At 41.6% G+C, this 26,704-nt stretch overlaps 1 protein-coding gene across 1 annotated transcript; it reads right to left on the bottom strand.

The window, feature by feature from the left end:
* Nucleotides 1-1,260: 1,260 nt before the first annotated feature.
* Nucleotides 1,261-23,937, bottom strand: RAC1 (Rac family small GTPase 1). Its single transcript, XM_023735352.1, has 5 exons — nt 16,690-23,937; nt 13,085-13,202; nt 4,447-4,509; nt 3,310-3,469; nt 1,261-2,994 (listed from the first exon to the last, which is right to left on the bottom strand). The coding sequence occupies exons 2-5, from the start codon at nt 13,175-13,177 to the stop codon at nt 2,864-2,866; spliced, it is 447 nt and encodes a 148-aa protein (XP_023591120.1). The 5' UTR covers nt 13,178-13,202; nt 16,690-23,937; the 3' UTR covers nt 1,261-2,863.
* Between the last annotated feature and the right edge of the window lie 2,767 nt (nt 23,938-26,704).

The raw sequence follows: 26,704 nt of genomic DNA, 5'->3' as shown, positions 1-26,704 counted from the left end.
TTTAAAGTGAGGCAAATGACACACACCAGGAGGTTGTTCACCAAGTTCTCAAAAATTCAAGTATTAAATCTGGAGGACATTATGCTGAGTGAAATTAGTCAATCATAAAAGGACAAATATTGTATGGTCCCACTATTATAAAAAATCAAGAATATAAACACAGCAAAGTTCTTTGATGGTTACCAGTCACTTTCTAGATAGTAGACACTTGTTACTTTTGGTGATAGGAATGGCAAGATCAAATATGGGTGAAGTCAGCACAAACTGACAAAGGTAAAAACATTAAGTAGTACACAAGAAAAAGGGACAATTTCGGTAAATGCTATTAACATATATATTACAACAGTAAAAAAGACAACCAAAAATGTGGTTATGTAGGTAGATACGGGTGCATATATGTGTATAGAAATGTGTAAGTAAATGCACGTGCACATATAGGCATATCTGTAGGCATATGTATATACAAGTTTGTGTGTGCTGCCTGTGTATCTACATAAAACAGACCACACAGGGCACAGTTACAGAAGTTTCCTAGACACAGCCAAACAACTCATGGGATTGGCTTACTGGGTTAAAAGACTTGGGACCATAGTCTAGGGGGACAACTTAGTCAACTGGCATAACATAGTTCATTCACAAAGATAATGTTTTACATCCTAGTTTGGTGAACAGCATCTGGGGTCTTAAAAGCTTGTGAGCAGCCAGCTAATATACAACTATTGGTCTTTACTCATATGGAGCAAAAGGGAAGGAAATCAAAGGCTCAAAGAAGAAACTAGTCCACGGGTCTAACACCCCACAGGAACCACAGCCTCTTCTAACCTGAGACCAGAACTAGATACTGGGACAATAGAAGGTCCCAGATATAATGGGAGAAAAATATAGAACAAAATTCAAATTCCTTAGAAAGGTCAAACCTACTGGACTGAGCCTAGAGGAACCCCCAAGACTACTGCACTAAGATAACCTTTGAACTTCGAGTTGAAGCTATTTCTGCAGGTCACCTTTCAGCCAAGTAAGATTGGCTTATAATATCACCCGTGAGTAATGTGCTCCCTTAAACAATTAATATGAGACCAAATGGTCAACATTTACCCAAAAGCAAAGACGAGAAGGCAAGGAAGGGAAGGGAAGCTAGACCAATGGAAACAGAATAAACAGAATGGAAATAATGAGAATGCTGATACGTTGTAAAACTTGCAACCAGTGCCACAGAACAATTTATATAAAGACTGTTAAAGGGGAACCTAGATTGCTGTGTAAACTTTGACCTAAAACAATAAAATATTATTAAAAAAAAAAGCAGACCATCTATCAGTTCCCCCCCAAAAAATTCAAGTATTACCAGTCATATGATTCAAGGATTTATTAAGTCATACATGCAAAACATAGTGCTAATTGCATTAGCAAAAGATCAATGTAAAAACACAATTCTCCAACTGTCAATTTAAAAAATTTTGTTCTAGTGGTTCAAAGGTCCAACATTGTATTCTTGCCAGTGTGTTAGCACTGAGTTTACAGAAACCTCACAGACCCAAAGGAACCTTTTTAGGAAAAGCAACAATAGGAAGTGTGTCCATGTAGGTGAGGTAAGGCGGAGGGTCAGTATTAGTCAAGTTACAGTGTTGGTAATCTGGCAAGACAGTGATGTTAAGAAGGTTCATATTTAAGGATATCTAAAATATTTTAAAAACTGTAAAGCGGCAACACAGGATCTTTACACCTAGTTACTAGAAAACTAATAACAAAAGCACTTATTAGCACTGAATAAAGTAATGTGAAAACGGAATGCACTGGACTCATTTACAAAAGACGAAATTCTAATTCATTATCAGAAAGATTTTATAATACAAGGAGACATATTGCTCATTAAGAGGAGATTCTAGAAGAAAAGCACTTACTAAATTAGCATCTATGGGAATGACCAGTCAAAGATGAATTAAATGCCCAAGTGTGAGGGATGGCAGGTGCAAGAGAAAGGAAAAGCCAAAGAAAACACTCACTGATAATACCGACCTTTCTGTATCATCTACTGTATTTGACAGAAATGAACCTTTCAAAGATTTTACCCATGACATGTTTATTCAGTTTCATGATTCCGTGTACAATGTAGTGTTGTAAATCAACTGCTACTTCATATTTTGTCAAAATACTGTCTTCATCCTTTGATCACATCAAGTGTTCCCCACACTCCACCCCAGTAGAATACTTCATCAGAGGAAACACATGGACAAGATCTCTGTTCAAAATCTCAGCAAAAGCTAACAAACTAATGGTTTTAAAAAATTTCACTAAAAAATCAAAAAGACTGATCCAAAGGGTTGAGCTGTTAGACTCATTCCATTATGACATACAGTACAAGGTTACATCGTGAACGTGGGTTGATAAATTACTGAACGTGTTAAATGGCAACATTTCATTAAGGAGGCTGTACTGCTTTAACATGTCTGAAAACCAGTTAGAAAGTGGCTGCATTTACTGACATCAGAAGCTACAGTCTTTAAAGACAAAGGTCTTTCAAACAGTTTAGTGCTTAGTGTTTGTAGCACAACAATGCAACTTAATTCACAGGGTGTTTTGGCAACTCTTAATCTGAGCAAGAATAGGGGCTTTTGAAAAATAAGGCTTTAATAAGGCTTGTCGTTTTAGGGCTAAATTTTAATAGAATGTGAAAGTTCGAACTCTTACGCTTTCAACAAAATCTTGAAATTACTGATTGGTTCAAAATGGTTTTATGGAAAAACTAATCTGTAACAAAAACTTGGCATTGAGTGCGAAGGCTCCACCGTTTTTGAGCAAAGCATACAAAGGGTCCAGGTGGGCAGGGCAAGGACGGGTGGGGTGGGGCGGGGGGCTCTGACATTTACAACAGCAGGCATTTTCTCTTCCTCTTCTTGACAGGGGGTGGGCAGAGGACGGCTCTGATGGCTTCATCAAACACTGTCTTGAGGCCTCGCTGCGTGAGCGCCGAGCACTCCAGGTATTTTACAGCACCTGCCGGGAAACAAAGCCATTACAGCCCAAGGTTCACACTTAGCTGACTCTTATCAGAATAAGGCCAAGAGGCTGCTCCCCCGGGCCTAGCACCTCTGCCCGCCCCACACAGCATAGCAGAGCCAACGCCAGACCCTGCCTCCACCTTCCAAATGCCGCCACTCAGACCCTGAAGGTCCTGGCGTAGGTGGTTCCCCAAAAGTCAGCCCAACCCCGAGTAGGAGAACACACACGACAGAACCTATGTCTGCCACTAAAAAGCACAGGTGCAAAGCAGGCATGGAAACAGAAAGCGGGGGGTGGGGGGGTTCATACCAATCTCCTTAGCCATTGCTAAGCCCTGGGGATAGGTGATGGGAGTCAGCTTCTTCTCCTTCAGCTTCTCAATCGTGTCTTTATCATCCCTCAGATCAAGTTTAGTTCCCACGAGGATGATGGGAGTGTTGGGACAATGGTGTCGCACCTCAGGATACCACTAGAGGGAGAAAGGAAGGTCATTACAGTTTCTCTTAAAAACTCCCTTCATTAAAGCCACCAGGTGCCACACTGTGTGACTATCTCCACCCATCACTGCCTTCTCAAGTGTGCCTCCAAGCAGGAAACGACACGCTCTGCTCTCCAGCCTCGCTAACATCCACTCAGACCTTATGGAACCACAAGGAATACCTGTGGGTGTCTGGTTAGCAAGCTGGGCTCACCCAAGACTAATGACGCTGCAGAACAGGCTCTGCTCATCAGGGGAGGCGGAGGGGGGGGGAGAGGTTGGAGGGAGGGAAGGAGGGAGGGAAGGAAGTGAAGTGAGGGAAGAAAAGGGAGGGAGGGAGGGAAGAAAAGGGAAGGAGGGAGGGAGGGAAGGAAGTGAAGGAAGAAAAGGGAAGGAGGGAGGGAGGGAAGGAAGTGAGGGAAGAAAAGGGAAGGAGGGAGGGAGGGAGGTCCCCCAAAAGGAAATCACTTCGTTTTTTGGTAAAATGAGTCAAGTTCTTAAGATCTTCTCAGAAAACTCATTACCTAGCCAGGGATGAGAAAACATGGACTACCTGGACTGAGGGCTCAGCTCTGCCACCACCACCCCTGACTGAAAATTTCCCTCATCACTAGAACTGAAGGTTATCTCTCACTCTTAATTCTCACTAAGAAGTTTGCAAAAGATGCAGGACTAGACAGTAACAGTCATTATTTTTTATTAGACTAACTCCAAAGTATGTCATTATTTTAACAACACAGAGCACACTACTTCTGAATCAGAACCGTTTGCTCCACCTCTGAAACTTAAGAAATCGGCTATCTACAGTCATCTACTAATAAAACGGATCATCTGCCTAAATAGTATAATTAGGAAAACAAATTTAAATAATTGAAAACTCCTAGCAGTAAATGGCATTTTAATTTTTAATGTTTCTTCCCAATAGTGACATTATGTAAAAATACATTAAAAAATAAATCCCCACTTACCTTTGCACGGACATTTTCAAACGATGCAGGACTCACCAGGGAAAAGCAAATTAAGAACACATCCTGTAAAAAGGAAACGGGGAAGCTTAGAAACGATCTGCAAGTGAAGACCGCACTTGCTTTCTGAATGCTGTTGGGAAGGAGTCGGGTGCAGTGCACTCACGCTGCGCAGCGGCCGTGTCTACAGCTCATTCCCTGCACACCCCTTCAGGCCTGTCCACAGCTCCCGAACCAGAACCAGCACAAAGAGCAACCAACCCATGACTTGTAAACCCTCAGGGAGGCCTCTTCCACTTCAGCTCAATGCCCATGGGGATCCAGCCCCAACTGGAAACCTAATTCTCTGCTATAAACGGGCAAATCTACTGAGAAGGTCCTACTGTAACATGTCAGTAAGACCGGTCTCTGTTTCTCAAAAGCAGAGTCCATTTGAAAGACACCATCGAAAAATGGTATCTTTTTGATGAAGCTCCATTTGCATTTTTCAGAACTGTCATCGTTCTTCAGTGACACCGCTTCTTTGGGAACGGTTTATCACAGTCCTGCCGCTAAGTGGGGGCTCAACTCCTTGCTAACTGAGCCATCTCCTGGGTGCTGAAGGCTGGACTAATAAGTGCGCAGCGTCTCCCTGGTTTATAGCCGCCCTTGGGCTGCTGCGGCCCCTCGAGATTCACAGGAAGGGCAGGTGCAGAAGAGGTACTTGAAGAGGTGCTCTGGCTAACTGTAAAATACTTAGAGGTTTCCTCCCATTTTGTATTGTGTATGAAAATCAAATTTAAATACCTACTTGTATTAAAAAATGCCCAAGAGTTTCTAAAATGCTAGGTTTATATGACATTTTCCTGGAAAAGGGCAACTATGCTTCTTTGTGAAATGCACACAATTCCCAAACACACACTTTAAATTACCCAGCTGAGATCTTGCACCTGAAAGGGAAAGAGAACCCCCCCCCACCAGTAGCTTTTCATAAACAACATCTGTAAATGCTGGCGCATGCACAAGCGTGTCCAAGAAATCACCAGAGTGTCCCAGTATTGGAGTTGATTGCAAACCATTTCCAAGCATGGTTGGGTTAGCTCACCAGCCCGGCACAGCCATGCCCCCGACAGGCCCACGTCACCACACCCAGGACACCGCAGTGGGAGAGGAGACCCTGAGCAGAGAGGTTAACCCTGCGCCGGGGGCCAGGAGAAGGGTCTTCTTAGGAGAAGCCCTCCCTTGACTTGGGAGGAGGAAAGACGCAGATCACTAAGGGCTTTAATTCAAACTAGCAGGTGAACAGGCACGCTCTAATGAAAGCGTATTTCACCAAGCACAGCCTCAACCTTGAGGGAATTAGATGTAAGACACTCAAGGAACTGAGGTGCAGTAAGATGTCCTAGGAAAACTAAGGGAGACAAGAGAACAGATAAAGCTGGAAACTGAGGTCCATGGAAGGTTTTACATACGGCAATCGGCTTGTCTTTGCCCCTGGTGGCGCTATCCTTACCATACGTGTCTCCAACCTAGTAATGCATGAGAACTTTGTTTGAGTTTAGTAAAAACTAAAGAAAAGAACAATACATATAACCTGTTAAGTCTTCATCAGAATTTTGTCAACCTTCCCAAGAGATCGAAAGGCAGATAACGATCTAACACATCTAGGCCGCCAAATGCCACCGAACCCTCCATCAGATGTGGCCACAGGGGGTGTCCCTGTGCAGTTAAATGAGGGTGGGGAAAGACAAATCCAGGAACACTGCGGACAAGACCAAGGCGCCTCGGCTACCTGCGGCAGCACATAAGGAATGCTCCTTTTCCACCCAGAAGTTAGAACACGCACATAAAGCCCACGGCTTATGTGTAGTCTGTTGAGGCAGTGTGCCAGCCCCCGACATCACGCACGCCCACGCGCTGTTCCTGGCATCTGCAGGGACGGTCGCGCCTTTCAAAGCTCTTCGACAAGCACAGTGGAAGCCAGAGCACACAGGGACGGCCCGTCTGCAAAACGTGCACAGCAGGCAGAAGATCTCAGGACACTCACAGGTCTGAGAGCATAAGATTTCAGAGTCTCTGAGCGCTAGAAGTGTCTGCTGCACAGACTGTGTTCCTCTCTTTCACTAGGTTCTGGAAGGGCGTGAATCTAATGGGCCTGCACCACTGACGTGACAAGGATGCTGCCACGAAGCCCTGTGATTCTGCAACCCTTTACAGGATTCAGAGGAGGCTGCCGTCAGCTCAAGTGATGGAGCTGACAGTATTTCCAGTTCATCACAGTACTGTCAACCCATTCCTTTGTTCTTATCAAAACCAAAAGATTTGCTCTTCAACCATTCCCTGTGAGACAATACAGAACCCTGGAATCCTTTCAAAAGAAGGACAGACAAGACAATTATTTCCATTTCACCCACTCAAGCTTCTGTGATTTCCAATTCAGAGGGAATATGGAGGTTTTCATAGCCATTCAGGTTGAATTTACAGATGATTTCTGAAGATCTGTCCTTCCAAGGACCTGGAATGATGCTGATCTGTATTGTGTAAGCGGCCCCTGGACCAGCACCCTGACCAGCCTGCTCCTCCCCTGGGACCAGCCAAAGAAACATCGCTTCAGAAGCTCCTCCTAGGTTCTACCCTTTTCCATTTTTGACGAAGAATCACGCACAGCAGGAGCCATCCCTCTCCCACCACATGTCAGCGTCACACCATCTGTCCCAAGTGGGGGCCTGTTCCTTTCTTGCTCCTTTTTCTTTCCCCAGCCTAAATATAGCGTTCAGGAGACAATTCTAGCGCTTCTGGGGCATGTTTTTCAGCACTGATTGGTTCTGGCCTGTGCCGTCCTGCCATCCGGCAGATGGTGCTCGGGCTGCTCACCTGGACTGGGTCCTTGACAGTTCAGAGTTCCCCAAAAGCTCCTGAAGGGCTCTTGCTTTCCCTCCTCGCAGGTTCACCTGTGCGTTAGAACCCCTTTTCTCCGCCTGAGCTGTCTCCAGCCACAGGCCCATCTTTCCTCTGGATTTGAACACTACCCTCAGACCTTCAGGGACCACGGCGGACTCCAACTGTGCCTACTACAAATGCAGTCAGTTCTTTAATCTCCCTATGACTCCCACACCACAAACCGTTACTCCTCATGCTCAAACTACAGCCGGAGCAGTGGTTTTTACTGCTGCCTTCTCCACCTGTCACTGGTCCATAGGCTTCACTTTAGTGCAGCAAGCTGGGCAGACGTCTGGATGTGTGAACTCACCCTACTCTAAAATAGTATCACTTCTCTTTCTTTTACTTTATTCTCTTCCAAAGCCTTTCCACCTGATTTTTTACTTTCAGGTTTGGATTTTTTCCTTTTCCATGTGGGCATACTATATGCACAGGGGAAAGGACCAGGATATATAAACACACAGAGAAAAGGCAGAACTAAAAGCTTTCCCAAGCTGTACATGGGTCACGGCTTTGGAGCTGCTAGTAGAACAAGCTTAGGAAAAAGGGGAATACAGCCCCTGACAGTCGGGCCTCAGCGTGTTCTGTTCAATAGAACAGTCTCCCAGAACACCAACATGAGACCAGGTCACTCTGTCACCATGATGAAATGAGACCAAAAATAAATTGATAAATAAAAGACCACTTCATAATCTTGACTAAGTGTAGACAAGTGTAAAGTCACTGTGCAAACTACAAACACACCCAACACCCCTTTCCCTGCTGCGAGAGTGGCTAACAGCTCCCTCTTCACCCACTGCAGCTTTAGCCTCGCTTCACTCCCCCACCTTCCAGATAGTTTATTAAGATGCCAATCACAGAATAACCCTTGCTTTCTGACAGCACCCAATCCAGAGTAAACCCCTGCTGCCTTGAATGCTCTCCTAAATTACCCAACACAAGCCCAATCCCACCCCACAGCTCCCCAAAGCGTGCGTCTCCGTCTTGGCGGAGAGCAATGAATCTACTGTTGTTTAACTTCAGATGAGCTTTGACTGGAGGACACTGCGGCTCACTGCCTACCTAACGAAGGTGGAAGGCTTTTGGCAACCAACACTAACAAGCAAAATAGTGCATCTTTTTTCCTAATGTCACAGTAGTCTAGCCAAGTACTTTATACTTTCCTCAGTTCACAGCAGACACAGAAAAAGTATCGGCATGGCACGCTGGGGTCCTGGCTGGCCCAAGGCAGAGGCCCAGGATCTAGTCAACGGGCTGGGCAGCATGGGTGTCTCAGATACACAGAGATCAAACCTGTGTGACTCTGGCAGGTCACTCTGCTCCCACCTGCATCACTAAATTCTGGTACAAGAAGGCAAACACAGGGGACCTGACAGTACAGGAGGCTGGACGCAAGCATTTACATTGATCACACCTTGCTTCTGAGCATGCAAAGTCAAGATGAGTATGTAGAATTTACAAAATATTTTTACTGCGGTGAAAATACACACACCAAAACATTGACCAGCACAAATTCATCACTTACAATACAGTGACACTTTTCATGTTGTGCCACCATTATCGCTATCCTTTTCCAAAACGTTCCACGACCATTAACATAAGCTCAATGTCCCCCAAACAAAAACTCCCTCTTCCTCCCTCCCTCCCACTCCTGGTAACCATTAATAATCTTTGGTTTCTATATATTTGCTTATTTCATATAAGTTAGATCACATAGTATTTGTCTTTTTACAACTTATCTCGTTCAGTGTAACAAATTATTTTTTTGTTTAAAGAGAAAATAAAGATAACTTATTAAAGGATAGGAGAAGCCTGTATTTAATTCAGAAAACTAAAAACTTGTAGGGCAATTTATACTGGTAATGATGACTACCTGCTCACCAACTCGCAGAGAACTAAATAGAAACTAATGGTTTAAACAGACTTGAGCTACACAGAACCACCCCACTGAGGATGCTCACATTAAATAACCACAGGAAATGGAAGGTGTCTTTTTAGGATACCTTAGATATCTTCTAATTGGTCCTTCCGGTATGGGTCATGTCTAAGCCACACAGACAAGCCTGCAGACCACAACACAGCCCATGTTCCATTTAACGTGAAGCTTAGAGCTTTTCTTTTTGCCAACAAGAGATGAAGGTGCCAGCCATGACTACCAGAGCCCACTCCTCTTGCTAGGACACTGTAGCTCAAAGAACAAGTCTTTCAGGCACCAGGATTTCAGCATTCAGGGTTCCTGCCCCTTAACTGTTATCTCTAAGAGTCCAAGCAGACATGTCTCTGCTGTTGTTCTCCCCTCTTTGCTCCTTAAGTACCCCTACTCACACCTCTACAATGGTACATGATACATTACACAGCAATCGGCTTACCCTTCTGTGAGCTACCTGACAGCAAGATCACTTCTTACTCCCTTTTTGTTTTTATAGGAAATTAGACCACCGCCTTACACAAATGAGACGTAACAAGTTCACGTCCTGGCCCCATAAGGACAGCATCCACTTTGATTTCAGGCCTTACATGTGACAGCTTTATTCAATCTGAGGAAGTCCACACATGTTATTTATCTACGTGTTCTTTAGCATAAAGTGGGATGTTGCCAACTCACCTTTGACTGTTGAATGACTCCCTCAGAGAAAAGGCCGCACCCCACCCTGAATCCCTTGAGTCACAGGAAGAGTCTCATTTCGCAGAAGTAACACCACGCCCTTTGAGACCTATCCAGTGGTCTGGATTTACCTTCCCAAGCTCAACTTGGACATATTTGCAAATTACTCCAAGTTCTACCAAAAGACAAAGTGGTAATGTTGTCCCTCTAGCTGTTAAATGGGTGTCCTGGAACCCCAATTACAACTTTTAAAAATCTCTTAAGTGAAGTGTTAACTTTGGTGAAGGGAAAGACAACATACATTATAGGGGAAGTCAGCCCAGCTTGACCATGGTAGAGTCATAGAAGCTTCCTAGACACATCCAAACACCTTGAGAGACTGAGTTACTGGGGCTGAAGGCTGGAGACCATGGTTTCGGGGGACAACTAAGTCAACTGGCGTAACGCAATTCATAAAGAAAATGTTCTACATCCCACTTTGGTGAGTAGCGTCTGGGATCTTACAAGCTTGCGAGCAGCCATCTAAGATACATCTATTGGTCCCATCCCATCTAGAGCAAAGGAAAATGAAGAAAACCGAAGATAAAAAGAAAGTATTAGTCCAAAGGGCTGATGGACCACATGAATCACAGCCTCCATCAGCCTGAGCCCAGAAGAACTAGATGGTGCCCAGCTACCACCACTAACTGCTCTGACAGGGATCACAATACAGGGTCCTGGACAGAGTGGGAGAAAAATGTAGAATAAAATTCAAATTCACAAAAACAAGACCAGACTTACTGGTCAGACAGACACTGGAGGAACCCCCAAGACTATGGCCCCCGGACACCCTGCTAACTCAGAACTGAAGCTACTCCTGAAGTTCACATTTCAGCCAAAGATTAGCCAGGCCTATAAAACAAACAGTAACACACATGAGGAACATGAGACCTAATGGGCAACACCTGCCCAAAAGCAAAGATGAGAAGGCTGGAAGAGACAGGAAAACTGTATGGACGGACACAGGGACAATGGGTGTAAAGGGAAAGGGGGAGAGTGCTGACACACTGCACAGATTGCAACCAATGTCACGAAACAATTTGTGTATAAATTTTTGAATGAGAAACTAAAAAAAAAAAAACTCTTAAGTGCATTTCTCAACTGCGACTATCTTAAAGACTTCCTAGATTAAAGTCCTCAGTGCCCAACGTTGCTACCTAAAGCAAGATTCAGGAGAAATCACCACATAAAAAAGTCCTCCTATTAGTTCTTAAAATAAAAATTCCTTGAGGTTCATATGAACCATTTTGACAAAACCTGTGCCACAGGGGGCCCTGATCCATAGTTCTGGTTTGTGATTCCTCAAGCAAGGGGAGTGGGATTCTAGAGTATTTTCAAACTCTTTTTAATTTGCTTTTTATTTTTTTTTTAGTGGTAGAAGAAAAGGGCAGAGAAAGATCCCCAAGCTTTTGCAATTCCAGTCACTGTCACAATCGGCAGCTTCAATAAGTAGACCCCAGGGGCTGGAAACAAAGGATTCTTTACACCTTATAGCCAAAGTAAGCTGTGTCACTGAGCTTTATTAAGAGACAGGGAAAGCAATTTAGAAAGCTTAAATGCGCCATTCTCAGAGGGAAGGATTTTAGTGTGTTCTGCTAGAAACTTAGATGATCCCTAGGTGGTACAAACAGGTGGCGCTCAACTACTAACCTAAAGGTTGGTGGTTTGAATCCATCTAGTAGTGCTGCAGAAGAAAGGCCTGACAATTGTCTTCCATTACAATTACAGCCAAGAAAACCCTACGGAGCAGTTCTACCTGTAGTATTACATGGGGTTGCCACGAGTTGGAATCGACATGATGGCAACGGGTTCTGGCTAGAAACTTAAAACCAGCAGCTCAGGGTTCTGTCAGTAAAAATAAGTGCTTCTACTAAAGGTCTGTGATGTGTGCTTTACATGTATTAACTCATCTGGTCCTACAGGAAAATAGGCAAAGACTAGCGAGAAGAAGCCTGCCAAAGATCACACAGCTAGGAAGTGGGAAAGCTGGGATATGAACCGAAGGAATGTGCTCTTATGACTCTCATGCATATTTGTTTTGCTTCAACTAGTTACTGATCTGTCTCCAAAGTTGTTTTGAAATACACTTTTTAAAATGAGGAACAAATACGGAACAAGATGAGCAAGCAAATGACACGCACGTAAAACAAAAACCACTTGCTCTTTTAAAGAAAAGCAGCTTCTAGCCATAACCGCTGTCTTCCAAGCCCACTGTCATCAGCTCCAGCTCTAACTAGCTGTGGTAAATACATCCTTTGGTTTCTGATACAGATGCGAAACTAATCTTAACAAAACTGAAACCGCAATCGGCACTGAAAAGATTTAGGTACTAAAGCCACAGAAAATGAATACAGGCAGTCCCCAGATTACAACGGGGTTCTCTTTCACCAACTCCATGGGAAGAGGGTTCTGACACATTTTGAATACTTTTTCTCTTTTAGTTTTCATTATTATTGCCTTTTATTATAAGTGTCTTTATAAATCTGATCTTTGCCTTTGAGAGTAACATATAAACTTATATATTTTAAGTAATACGTAGTACATATTACTAATGATAAGATGTACAAAAAAAAGATGGTTTTAAGTGTGCTTTGTTGTTTAACACGAATATGTCGTAAGTTGGGGATTACCTGTAGTATTTTATAGAGAGAAAAGTATAACACCCAGAGGATTAGTTACTAAACTGACTTCAGAACCCTTAATCTTAACCGCAAAATTTGATTCTGTGGTACAAAACTGTCACAAGGCAAACAATCTTGAAACTACTTGCTGTTAAAAACTGGTTTGCAAAAAACCAAAAAACAAAGCAGTACCTGTTTCATATGGTTATCCTAAAACTAAATGAAAGAAAGTATGTAAAATCCACAGTGCCTGTGTTCAATAACTGGTAATGCTAAAAAAAAAAAAAAAAACCTAGTTTGCATCTAGGGGAATATTTATAACTGAATTTAACTTGATTTGCTATTATTTGATATACCCAAATATAGCAATATAAGCAAATCCACAGGTGACATGCAATTCAACATTTAGCAGCTGCATAGTCTAAAGGACACATTAAAAATCAGTTGCAATCCTTACTGTCTGCGGATAGGAGAGGGGGCGTAGTCTGTCATAATCTTCTTGTCCAGCTGTATCCCATAAGCCCAGATTCACCGGTTTTCCATCTACCATAACATTGGCAGAGTAGTTGTCAAAGCTGTCAAATGGAATAAGAATGGTTAGTCTTTAACCTTGGAGCATAAAGGGCAGAGGTGGGACACAGGAGCTGTGCTGAGAAGGCTAGCTGGGCCTGAGGCCGCCAAGACAGCAAATGCCCTGCAGGCCCGAGGAGAATCCTTAGTCATGAAGTGGGGAAGCAGGGGCTGAAGTGTAAGGGAAACAAATGCAGGTGGGAGAAACAAAGGACAAGCTACTACATTTAATGGAGGCAAATTACCATCAGGAATTAAAAGCCTTTAAGATTTTTCTCTCCAGGAAGAAACAAAGTATAAAATTAGTCCTTCTTTCAAGACCCATTTGTTACATTTTCAGGTACATATTTTGTTCATTTTCAACAAGCATGCCACCATAGCTGCCTCTGCTGTGCTTCCAAACTGGCTGCTTGAGCGCAGAGTGGTACTTGGGAAAGTCCTGGTCGTCTGGGCCTGTAACCAGAGTGCTGGTAACATGTAACAAATCTGATTTTAGAAGCTACCTGTCATGGATTGAATTTTGTCCCCCAAAAATGGGTGCAGCAACTTGGCTAGGTCATGATTCCCAGTATTGTATGACTGTGTAATCTGATGTGATTTCCTTATGTGTTGTAAACCCTATCACTATGATGAGATTATATGTGAGCTCCTTATGTGTTGTAAATTCTATCACTGTGATGAGGTTATGCTGATGAGGTTTATAAGATTAGATAGTGTCTTAATCCAATCTCTTTTGAGATATAAAAGAGAGAAGTGAGCAGAGACACAGGAACCTCACACCACCAAGAAAGCAGTGCTGGGAGCAGAGTACATCCTTTCAACCTGAGGTTCTTGCACTGAGATGCTCCCAGACCAAGGGAAGACTGATGCATCACAAAGACCTTCCTCCAGAGCCGACAGAGAAGACAAAGCCTTGCCCTGGAGGTGACACCCTGAATTTGGACTTGTAGCCTACTGGATTGTGAGAGAATAAATTTCTCTTTGTTAAAGCCATCCCCTTGTGGTATTTCTGTTAGAGAAGCAATAGATGACTGAGACACTACTGTATAAAATGGTCAAGTGAGTGTACCAGATTACACAAATATTTCAATTAACTTGAAGCTGCTACATGCAAATTAGGAAGAGGCAGCCCAGAAAAGCCCACTGACTGACAGAGAAAAAATAAGGCTGACATTCTGCGGCTGGAGTACGCTGAACTACCCAGAGAGCAGATCGTTAAACAACCAAACAAAAAACTGGCAGTGCAATTTGAACCAGGGCAAGCGCCAAACTGAGAAGAAAACACAGCAACCTTTAAAATAAAAGCCAAGAACTTATTTGTATATACCTTTAAGACCAAAACTTCAGGAGTCTTACTACACTACAATAGCAAGTCGAGTAAGGTTCCAATGTGGCTTATACAGTTTTAAGACCAGACTGGCTTTCATAAAGGAAAGGTCTGATGAATGTAGTAATTCTCCTTCAGTAAGAAAAAAAAAACGGATTATTCAAGAACTGTTACTGTGACAATTATTTTCCATCTGGGAAAAAGAATCAGGTGCCTGCCTCATCAAACTAATCCCTGGCCATCAAGTCGATTCTGACTCGTAAGGATCCTATGGGGCAGAGCAGAACTGTTCCATACGGTTTCCAAGGCTGTAATCTTTATGCGAGCAGATGGCCAGGTCTTTCTCCTGCAGGGTGACTTGGTGGGTTCAAACTGCCAAACTTCTGGTTAGCAGCTGAGTGCTTAACCACTGTGCCACCAGGGACCTGCCTGCCTCATACTACACCAAAAAACAAGTTCTAAAGGAATTAAATATAAAAACTTCAGCCATGAAAAGCCTAGAAAAAGATACTAGAGGATATTTTTGCATCATTCAAGTAGGACTGGCCTTCCTAAATAACACATAAAAACGCAGAACCAAAAAGGAGGAAAGAGGAAAAGTGACATGTGGACATAAAAATTTTAAACTTCTAGATGGGAGAAGACACCATAACAAAGTTCAAAGACAGGTGAGAGACAGGGGGTGGGGATTAATATTTCTTATGTACAAAAAGTTCCACCAGTAGGAAAAACTTTCAGTGAAAAACTAAGCAAAGGATTTTCAACAGGCAAGTCACAGAAGGCTACAAATGAGTAGTAAACCTTTTGAGTAAGATTCAACCTCGATGATCAGAAATGCAAATGACAGTAATGAGGTAACTTTTTTCACTCAGGTTAACCACACTGTGTATTAAGGGGCAGCTTCAGTCGCAGCTGGAAACCCTGGTGGTGTAGTGGTTAAGAGCTACTCTGCTAAGCAAAAGGTCAGCAGTTAGAATCCACCAGGTGCTCCTTGGAAACTCTATGGAGCAGTTCTACTCTGTCCAGTAGGGTCACTATGAGTCAGAATCAACTCGACGGCAATGCGTTTGGGTTTCTGGTTTCAGTCACAGCTGGGGACAGTGACAGCCTTTTGAAGAAGAACTGGGTAAAATCTTTGAAAATTTAAAACATACATTCCCTTTCGATTTGGCACAAATCCATTTCTAATAACGTATCCTACAGAAATACTAGCAGATGTGTGCAATGCCATTTAACACAGCACTGTTTGTAAAGCAAAAAAAGGAAACCACCTAAATGACCAGTGGTTAAATCAGCCACAGTACTTCATAATCATTAACAGCTGTCTATGATTTAGCTCCATCTACATGTGCAGACAAGGAGGTCACCCACAATAAATTCAGGACAGTATGATCCTACTTACATCAAAAAATATACTTGCATGACACTTTAGACAGCCCATGTGAGACAGAGAGAGAGTGTGAACGAGGGAGTGTGTGTGTGAGAGAGAGAGAGCGAGAGCACAGGTGGGACTTTAGGGGCTTCCTCCCACCAGCCTCCTGTCCCCAGCAGGCAGGGGAGACAGAATGACCAGGGTGGTGCATCAGAAGCCCTGACTACATGGGGCTCCCTGGTAACCCCATCATCAGAAAAGCACTTTGCCATCTCCACCCAATTGTGCTGCCCATTGGGAATAAGCCACTCAGAAGCCAATCGCCAATTCCATCCTCCCGCACACCAGCCCCCACACCCTGGTTTCAATTCCAAAGCCCCATAACTCAACAGTGACATGATTACTTGCCATAAAAGGCCAATTAAAACAAAGTAATGTTTCATGGTCCAGTTCCTTGCTCCTTCATGAACAGAACCCAGAGACCCAAACTGATCTGAAATGCTTACATTTTCCAGTCTCAATACTTGAGAACTAGTTTGTTAATCTTCTTTTGTTCCCTCAGTGATTAAAAATCAATTAGAAAAGCTGCATTTGTTCCATCACTATGAGGAAACTTTATACCAGATTGTCTAAGTAGTTTTAAAAAAAAGGAGGGGGGGCAAAATATAATTAGACTTTAGTGAACGTTTGAGAGGAAAAGTAATCATATCTATTGATGTGATCTGTTGGCTTTATAGCACAACAAATAGTCAAGGAATCCAAGTTAACTCCCAATTTAACCAAAGATACTTACACAGTGGGGATATATTCTCCAGGAAATGCATTGGTTGTGTAACTGATCAGTAGGCAAGTTTTACCTACAGCTCTGAAGAGAAAAGAGAAAAAAAGGTGTAAGTTGCTTAGTCAACATAAATACTGAACTTCTACCATAGCTTTCATTAATCTGTTAAATTAATTGCTTAAAAAATCAAGTAATAAACACTTAAGTACTTAGCACTAAAGAAAAGTTTCTACAACATTTAACACTACACACACGGTTTTATGCAGAAATGTAAAGTAAACAAACTAGAATTTCTCAGAAAAGTAGAGTCAGGAAACTTTCATTCTGTCTAGGTACGTGGTAGGAACTCTGATAGTCAAGAAATAGTTGTTAAATAAGCACAAGGTCCTTTTCAAGAGGGAAAATACTTTAAAATTTAAAAGTCTTTTTGTAAAGATCCACAGAAGCGTCTTTCATCCAAGAATCTTAAATTCTTATCTTCAAATTATTTTGTGAGTAACACTAACATGCAAACATAGCTTCCTCTTGCAACTTATACTCTGTGACTTTTATAAGTAACTTACTTTGCCACCTTTAAGTGGCACAGCTCAAAATCCCACCACCTTCCTAAAGCCTGACCTCTGGCAAGCAATAATGGTGCTCTCTTAAGAAAAAGTGCTTAGTCAATACACCATACACATTAACTGTTCTCACGTTAATTCACCTGTTTTCATGTGCCCTTCCCTCACCCCACAGGCCACCACCAGCTTTTAAAGCAAGGGCTATGTAGCACAAGGTGCAGGCAAGTCCTGGCAACGCAAGGTATTCCAGACATATCAATACATGTCTCAGGGACGATGAAGTAAACCTCCCAGACAGCTGCAGAGAAGAAAGTAAACGAGGAATGTGTGCAGATCCTCCAGAGATGGACACTCCATCTGCATAACTGGTGACGGATACAGACTACTATTATGCTATTGGGCAGAACTCAGAGGGGTGGTTGCCAAGTCTCCAAGCCACCTGAAATTATTTTCAGCTAAAAATTAAGATTGCAATAACACACGTGAGGAAAGTACTCCTTAAAACAATCATCTACAGGAGACCAAAAGGACAACATATGCCCGAAAGCAAAGATGACAAGGCAGGAACGCGCAGGAAAACCGGACGAATGGAAATGGGAAACTGAGGGTGGTAATGAGGAGAGTGCTGACTCACTGTGGAGAGTGCAACCTATGTCATGAAGCAATCTATGCATGAACTACTGAATGGGAGATGAATCTGCTCTGTAAACCTTCACAATCATTAAAAATAATTTTAAAAAAATTAAGATCGTTGACCATTAGCGAAGAAAAGGTCTCCTCCAACTTGTACAACATTGATGGCAACTGCAGGGTCGTCTGAAAGCCCAATTCACTGGCATCCTAAGGATTTACCAAATGGTCTCCTTAAACGACCCTGATATCCTCTGTTGGCATACCAAGGTTATGGTGATACAATGAAGTTCTGATTTACAATATTTTGTCATTCAATCTGGACTACTATAAATTAGTATGTTCACCATGAAGAAAAGTAAGTGCTTTTTTATTTTCCCTCACACTCCTAGCTTCAGTGAGAACCTCTCAACAAGAGACTACAGGCCCATCCAGTCTTGCCAAGACTTGTTGCACTGCTAACATTATTAAAGGCTTAACAAAAGTTGGAACTGCCCGCCCCAAAGACCTCCAGAGTCAAACGTTACATCATCAGTTAGGAGGTAACTTCCAACTCCTAAAGGCTTTTCTAAACAGAAATGACTCACTGGACATACATTTTGTTAAAAGCTTAGAATGTCAAATAAACCTGTGTGAGCAGGAGCCTAAGCTTTGGAGTCATAATCCTGGATGTGAGACCCACGGACAACTCTATCACTTACTGGCTGTAATTTATTGGCAAGTTTCAACTTCCCTATGCCGACTCCATCACAAAACTATTGGGAACATTAATTCAATTGCAATTTATGCCAGCATATCGTGTGCTATGCCAGGAAGTGTACTAGGTGCTAAAGATACTACAATGAACCAGACCACATGAAGTTTATTCAGTTATTAAATAAAAACAAGAATACAGCCATTATATAAAAAATGATAAGCACGATAAAACCCACTGCCGTCGAGTTGATTCTGACTCACAGCAACCCTATAGGACAGAGTAGAACTGCCCCATACGATTTCCAAGGAGCGACTGGTATTTGAACTTCCAACCTTTTGGTTAGCGGCCACAGCTCTTAACCACTGTGGTTAGGAGGCCACAGTAGTTGATGCTTATGAGAAGTGGGGGCAGGATAGGAAGCACATTCTAGGCAAAAGAGGCCCAGATCTTACAGCAGCCCAGTGTAACTGAAAAACAGAAGCAGCAAGGGAAAAATCTGAAGAGGTGTCATCTCTTCTTGTTAACATGGTGGGACCTGATCCTATTTGGGAAGCCAACTTGGGGAAGTTGACAAGAAACCATTAATTAGATTTGCATTTTTACAAGAAGCTCAGGGAGCTGGGGCTGGAGACAGGAAAACAAGGAAGTTGCTCTGCTTTCCAGGAGCCACCCAAGGTGGTCTGGACTGTGGAGGGACATTAGGAGAATAAGCCATTTCAAGAGCCATTAGGCACGAGGCAGAACTAGGTGGCTTGGCCATGGCTTGAATGTGGTAGCTGAGGGGTAGGGTAGCATCTATGGCCATCATAAGGGAACCTTTTTCAAAATTACAAATGTTGTTGTATAAAAATGGTCATAGTTACTGCTCCCTGTTGAGTGGATCTCCATCTTCACAATGCCGAGCACATCGTAAGCATTCAGTAGTGGTATCCTAACCTGGCCCAATCAGCCCATTCCCTTACAAAGATCACCTGCCATACCACTGCCCTCACCCTTCTGCCAGCTGGCATTGGTTGGGCCCATCTAGCTAAGGCTCACTTTCCTCCCTGCTTTGGTTCAATAGCCCTAAACCTAAGTCACGACTGCATGGCTGGGCTCACATTAAGACCTCGGCCCTGCAGTGAAAGTACTATCCAGCTATCCCTCACCTACCCACGTAGTCAGTTATTTGACCAGTTCTTGAGCGGATCACAAACTACAGCAAAAACAGCCTTGCTAACATGAAAACTTTTTTATTTTCCTGATTTTTTTAAAAGTCCCTTAGTGTCAACAATAAGTAGCAATAAAGGTTTTTACTGTTACCGTAAAGTGTCTCATAGTACTACTTCCTCTAAGACCCTGTTCTGAGTCTCTTCTATGTATATAAGAAACAAGCCATTACTATATGACCAAATGGGTCTTAAAAAACCAGATGCTGTGGAGTCAATTCCAACTCATGGCTCTTAGGTGTTCTAAAATTTCCCTTCCTGAAGCTAGGTCTCCAGCTGAAGCATCATCTTTGGAAAGGTTTACCTGTGAAGGACTTCAAGATAACTGGCATAATCTGATACTGACTGAAATTTTACTACCAATCATTAATTGCTACAAATCTGTAACAGTGAAAAAGGTTTCACCCTTAAGAACTTCAAAATCCTGGCAAAATCTGATAGCAACTAAAATGTTACTACCTTATTTATTTGCTACAAATCTGTAACAGTGAACAAGATTTGCTACAAATCTCCATTCTATAAGAAAATGATTAAATTGTATAATTCTGACTTTTTATAATAAGTGCACATTCTACCTTTCATTAAATATTTACTTTTTTTTTTAAATGGACAACAAAAAAGAAACAAAATGGTTGTTCACCTCCCATTGGTGTATTTACTCACTCCTTTTAAATATACTACACAAATAAATTCTAGAGGTCAATGTCAACATCAGCACTAGGCAAAGTAACAGCCTTCTCCACATAAAGAATGGAAGCTGTATTTGGTCACAGCCTTGATTGATGCTGCCTAGAATTTTTGGAAGTTACCGTTTGCTCTGGAATTTCAAATTTTATATATTCTGCCACTCGGTTCAACTTCTTTTAATCTTTGAAAGATGCTGTAACTCTAGAAAATAAACATGAGTCTATTGGAAGAAAGCTCACATGGTTCCATACTGGATTCTCCCCTAGATTATGACATTACATTTAAAAAAAAAAATCTCATGTGTTTCTCCTACCGTACCTTGTAGAAATAACCAAGATTCAAACCAATAACTTAAGCTCCTATTTTGGTCTTCATTTTTTCCTTAAGAGGAATTTTAAAAACTTCTTACTTTTTTTTTTTTTTTTTAAAATACAAATTGCAGTGTTACGTCATGAAATCTATAAGCCAAAACTAAAAAGCACTCTATCAGTAAATCTGAAACAGTGGCAATTTCCCTACATTAAAAAAAAGGGGAGAAGGGGATCCAGGAAGCTCAAAAACAAGAACTTTCTGAGTGTGTGTTTTTTTTTCCTCCTTATAAATTGATCTTAAACCCAAAAAACCCAGTTATTAAGTCAATTCCAACTCATAGCGACCCTACAGGGCAGAGTTAAACTGCCCCATAGGGTTTCCAAGGAGTAGCTGGTGGATTCAAACTGCTGACCTTTTGGTGACTCTAAAGACAACTGTAAACCAAAATATGGAGCCAGTACTGCTATTGAGAGCAGTCCCTGGGTGGCTCAAACGGTTAAATGCTTGATTACTAGTCAAAAGGTTGGCTGTTAGAACTCACCCAGAGGCGCCTCGGAAGACAGGCCTGGCAAACTGCTTCCAAAAGGTCACAGTTTGAAAACTTTATGGAGCAGTTCTACTCTGCACACATGGGGTTGCCATGAGTCTGAACTGACTCGACACCAGCTCACAACTGCTCTCCAGAAGTACCTAGATCTGTAGTAATGTGAATTGTAAGTATCAAACAGATACTCATACTTACTGAATAAGGTGCTTGATTTACAATGAGAAACAGAGCATAGGGATTCTATACACAGTATGCCATTAATAAATGTGTAACTGGAGATAATATGTTCAGAAAATATATGAATTAACAGAGTAGTTTAGTGCTACAAAAACACAAAACCCAATCTGATAATCTGATGTTTTGCTACTAGCAGGAGACATCACAACCAACTTATAGAAAGCCAACCATTATCACCATTACAGGCGTAAAAAAATAAGACTGTGTGAAGTTTCGAGAACACTCAAGGCTGAAGATACTATCTACAAGAAATTTCAAATCTGAAGCAGGCTTTATTCTAGACCACCCTCCTAGAACCATCAAGTCTAACCCTGGGGTTGTTGATATCTGAGTCAGTCAAAGATCCAGAGTTCAAAAACAACAATTTATACCTAACTGCACACCACTCCCATCTTCTTCAAAATCAACTCCTCTATTAAAACATTCCTTCTGATACCGGGGAGATATGTGATAAAGCAAATACAGCAAAATGGTGATTATAGAAAATAAGTGGTAGATATATGGGTGTTCATTGTACAATTCTTTCAACTTTTCTATGTTTGAATTTTCATAGTAAGATGTGGGAGGAAAAATATTCTCTCTGTTGACATGTAGTAACTGCCTTGGAAGCAGGACTCTAAAAAAAAAATCTCCTTTCTAGGAAAATAGCAATGATAAGACAGAGCTACCTGGTGACACAGAGACAAAAAAGTAGGAAGTACAAAGAGTTTAGGTGACTAATATAAAAGATAAAAATATTATAAAAAGGTGAATTTATGGTTTCTAAAAATGGATTCTTGATACTCCTCCACTTAAACTAACCCCAAACCTTTACTGGGCTCATCATTTGAAATAAATTAATTAAAATGTATAATTTTACCAACCTAGACCATAGTCAAAGACTAAACCTAAATTTGGAAACCAGTACAGAATCCAAATACTTTTACAATAGGTTAAGAATAAATATGGAACCCCATGTCTCAAGAGGAAAACACACAAAGACCATTCATGAAAAGCTTAAACAAATTCATGGATCACACTACCACTGATTGCTCAATGGAAGGAGAGATTAAGTAGTGTACATTCCTGTGAGGATGACATCATGGAAGGCATTTATCATAATCAACTAAGAGAGTTTCTGGACAGCAATGTTAGACACTGGGCTGAAAAGACTACCAGCCCAATGTGGACACCATATTTGTACGAGCGAAATGAGGAGGGCTTCAATTCATTCCCTCCGGTTCTTCTAGCCAACCAAAGCCAAAACACCAATATTAAAAACGGTTGTTTGTATCTAATTGAATGTGAGATGCTATCTTCCCTAGGTAAAATCATGGGGCAGAGGTCCCCCACACAGAGGTGATAAGTAGTGTGTTCTGGAAGGACTATTTTAACAGAATAAAAAACTATCAAATTTCATCTCATATTTTATACCCAGTGCCAATTAGACTGCTACATAGGAAATAATCCATTTAGAATATATGATGACTGATTTTAGTTATAAGACAGTTACAACACAGCTTTTAACTATAATTCTTAAGAATATTTTTAAATATTCTAAGTATTCAATATTTATATATCTAACATATAATACTCAGTATATTATAAATATTTTTAAATAAGCAAGCTTCAATCAGTTCACCTTTACTGCTTAAACTGCCCTCAAATTGCTTGAAATTCCACAACACTGACTTCTTAGCCCCACAAAATTTAGACCCATACTTACAGCTTTAACAATTTTTGAATAAAAGAACTTTCCATCTACATCATCAGGAATATATTTTATTCTGTTAAAAGCTGAACAGTATTTTTGATATGGAAAACTATTCATCTAAATTTTTCACTGAGGTAGTATTTGCCACTTACCATCACTTATTTCAAGTAATAACAGCTGAAGTTTTTTGTAAAGGTACATTTCACTTCTAATGTTGCTTAGCCTTAGTCAATATCAAGAATATCAAGTACAGCATTAGAAAGCTGATTGAAAAGTCGAGGTCAGGAACTGTGTTTTATGCCTAACACTCCCTCACAGAGCCTAGCAGTGCTCATAGTAGCAGAAGCAGCAATAATAAGAATAATGGAAGCTGGCACTAATAAGCACTCACCCAGGGACTAGGCACCTGGGAGGCACTTAATATACAGCATCTTGTTTAATCCTTGAGACTTCCCCCTTGAGGCACCTCTCTTGGGGGGATAAGTGATCTACTCAAGGTTACCCCATAAGTGGTGGGCTGGATTTGAAGGAAGGATTCAGATCTCACGGTAGGCATTCAACAAGTTATTTCACTAAATAAGCAAATCAATACAATTAGTGTTAAACAGCTATATGTATCTGCTAGTACTTTTTTTTTTTTTTAATATATTTTATTGTACTTCAGGTGAAGGCTTACAGAACAAGTAGTTTCTCATGAAACAGTAGTACACATGTTGTTTTATGACATTGGTTAACAACCCCACAACATATTAACCCTCTAAATTCGCAACCTTTTTTTTTTTTTTTTTGGTGAAAATACACATAGCCAAAGATACACCGTTTCAAAAATTTCTACATACACAGTTCAGTGACATTGACTACGCTCTTCCAGTTGTGCTGTTATTCTCACTTAAGATGAAGGCTTACAGAACAAAACAGTTTCTCATTTAACAGTTACTACAAATGTTGCCCTGTGACAATGGTTAACAATCTCACAACACATCGACAATATCCTTACTCAATCTTGTGTTCCCTATCACCAGCTTCCTTGTGCCCTTCTGCCTTCTGGCCCTTGTCACTGGACTCCTGTACCTCGTTAGTCTCATTTGGTTTTACGGGGCTGTCCACTCCCAGGCTGAACGGTGAACCTCGGAGGTAACTTCACCACTGAGCTAAAAGGGTGTCTGGGGGCCATACTCTCGAGGTTTCTCCAGTCTCCTTTAGGCCAGTAAATCTGGTCTTTTTTTTTGTGAGTTAGAATTATGCTCTACATCCTTCTCCAGCTCTGTCCAGAACCCTCTGTTGTGATCCTGGTCAGAGCAGTCAGTGGTGGTAGCCGGGCACCATCTAGCTGGAGTACTTATATTTTTGCTTTTGACATTTTAAGATAAGATTATTACAGTCTATGGTTGAAAATGGAATTATCTGCAATCTATCGACTTAAAAAAAATAGTATGTTTTATTTCATATTCTAGGTATTGGGAGCTCTGGTAGTGCTACGGCTGCTAATCAAAGGTTGGCAGTTCGAATCCACCAGCTGCTCTTTGGAAACCCTACGGGGCAGTTCTACTCTGTCCTATAGGGTCGCTATGAGTTGGAATTGACTCGATGGCAACCGGTTTGGCTTTGGCAGGCGTTACTGATTTAGCATTTCTAACTTTTAAAGGAAATTCAGATAATTAAAAATGTTTCTAAGAAAAAGTAACATGTGTTTAGTCAATTCATTACGCAAAAGGATCAAAACTTCATTTAAATGCATCTACTGATTTCACACTTAAGCCAATTAACTGAATGTGTTTTAGTCAAATAACAGAAAGTAAAGCTTTCTTTTAAACCAAAACCAAACTCGTTGCCGTGGAGTCAATTCCGACTCAGGGTGACACCAGGTGTTACAGAGCAGAACTGCTTCACAGGGTTTTCTTGGCTGTGATATTTACAGAAGCAGATTGCCAGGCCTTTCTCCCACGGTGCCTCTGGGTGGGTTTGAACCACCAACCTTTAGCTTAGCAGCTGAGTGTAAACCGTTTATGCCACCCATTGGCCTTAAAGCTTTCTTTTAAAAGGTTAAAAAATAATAATAATAACATATATATTCCTAAGCAAGAGAAACTTACAATTTTTAGTTATATACATAGAACCACCAAGTGTTAACGTCCTTCACATTTCTGAGTCTGACAAATCAGTCAGACTGGCATCTTAATGAAAAAAAAAATCAGTTGTCTAATTGTTCTTCTTGCATCTGAAATTGTTATATAGATCATTTCAACAGATTAAGAATAGTTGCAGTTATCCAAATAAGATGATAATTAATAAATTCATTTAGAGGCATAAAAGCAAAATCCGTACTAATGACAAGTTTGGAGAACACTAATCAAAAAGATCAGTGATACCAGAACTCTTCCTTCAACTACACACTTGAGAATGTACCAGTTGCATTCTGAATTTGATGAAACTGGTAGTGATTCTTTGAGCTTCCTTGTTAATACCAAACTACATGAGCAATGCTGAGATGCACAACTTTGCTTGGATTATACTGAGATTCTTGTTTCTATGGGAGGAGAAAAACTGCATAAGACAAGTCTTGTCTTCCTCTAGGGCCTGGAACCCCCACAGACAGTAATGAAAAGAAATGCCTTGAGTCACAGGGCAGCTCAGCTCAGGGATCCTGTTCTGCTACATCTCATACCTAACGCATTAAGCCAATTTTTTTTTTGTGGGGGCACCACAGCACGTTCAACGAAGGGAACACTTAATCACACTAAACTTCTTCCTTCACAGCTAAAATCTTAAACGTCTCTCCCAGAGAGCAAATTGACAAAAGCAACACAAAAAGAGCAGATGAGAAACTTAGGGGGCAGTGAGTTTATGCTAACGAGGAAGGAACAACTCAGAAAACGAGGGTGAGGAAGATTGCACAACTCGAAGAATGTAATCAGTGTCACTGAATGGTACGTGTAGAAATTGTTGGTGTATGTTCTGTTCTGCATAGTCTCAACAACAAAATGAAATGAATTATTCCAAAAAGTTTCTTCAATAAATAGCAAAAATAATCATTTAAAAATCCTAGAAGTGGCGAAGTGCAAGAAGAAGAAACCTCATCATAAATAAGTTTGGGGTCGCCAACCCCGCCCAGGAAAACATTCACCCAACATTAGTAACTTGACCACTTTTACCCATGAAAGCGCTCAACGGGGTGAATGGGGCACGAGAAAGTTCTATAAAAACCAAGGAAAGTCCTTTTTTAAAAAGACGAGTCTAAATCCCACCTAATCGACACGCAAAGGAGGGGAGGGTGGGAAGCCAGCGCTGGGAGGTGAGTTAGGCATTCGGCGACTCGGGCCCCGACGGTCACCACCGGCCAGGAAGCAGGGCAAGAACAGGAGGGTGGAGTTCACTTTCCCTCCAGCCGGCGCTCATTCCCTCCTCCACTTACAAAAAAAGGCGGAACCAGGCCCGCGCCGCCCGGTCCCGGGAAGA

Source organism: Trichechus manatus, unplaced genomic scaffold, assembly GCF_000243295.1.
Source record: "Trichechus manatus latirostris isolate Lorelei unplaced genomic scaffold, TriManLat1.0 scaffold00077, whole genome shotgun sequence".
Taxonomy (NCBI): Eukaryota; Metazoa; Chordata; class Mammalia; order Sirenia; family Trichechidae; genus Trichechus; species Trichechus manatus.
The sequence above is the reverse complement of the archived record's forward strand: the minus strand, read 5'-3'. Positions and strand labels throughout refer to the sequence as shown.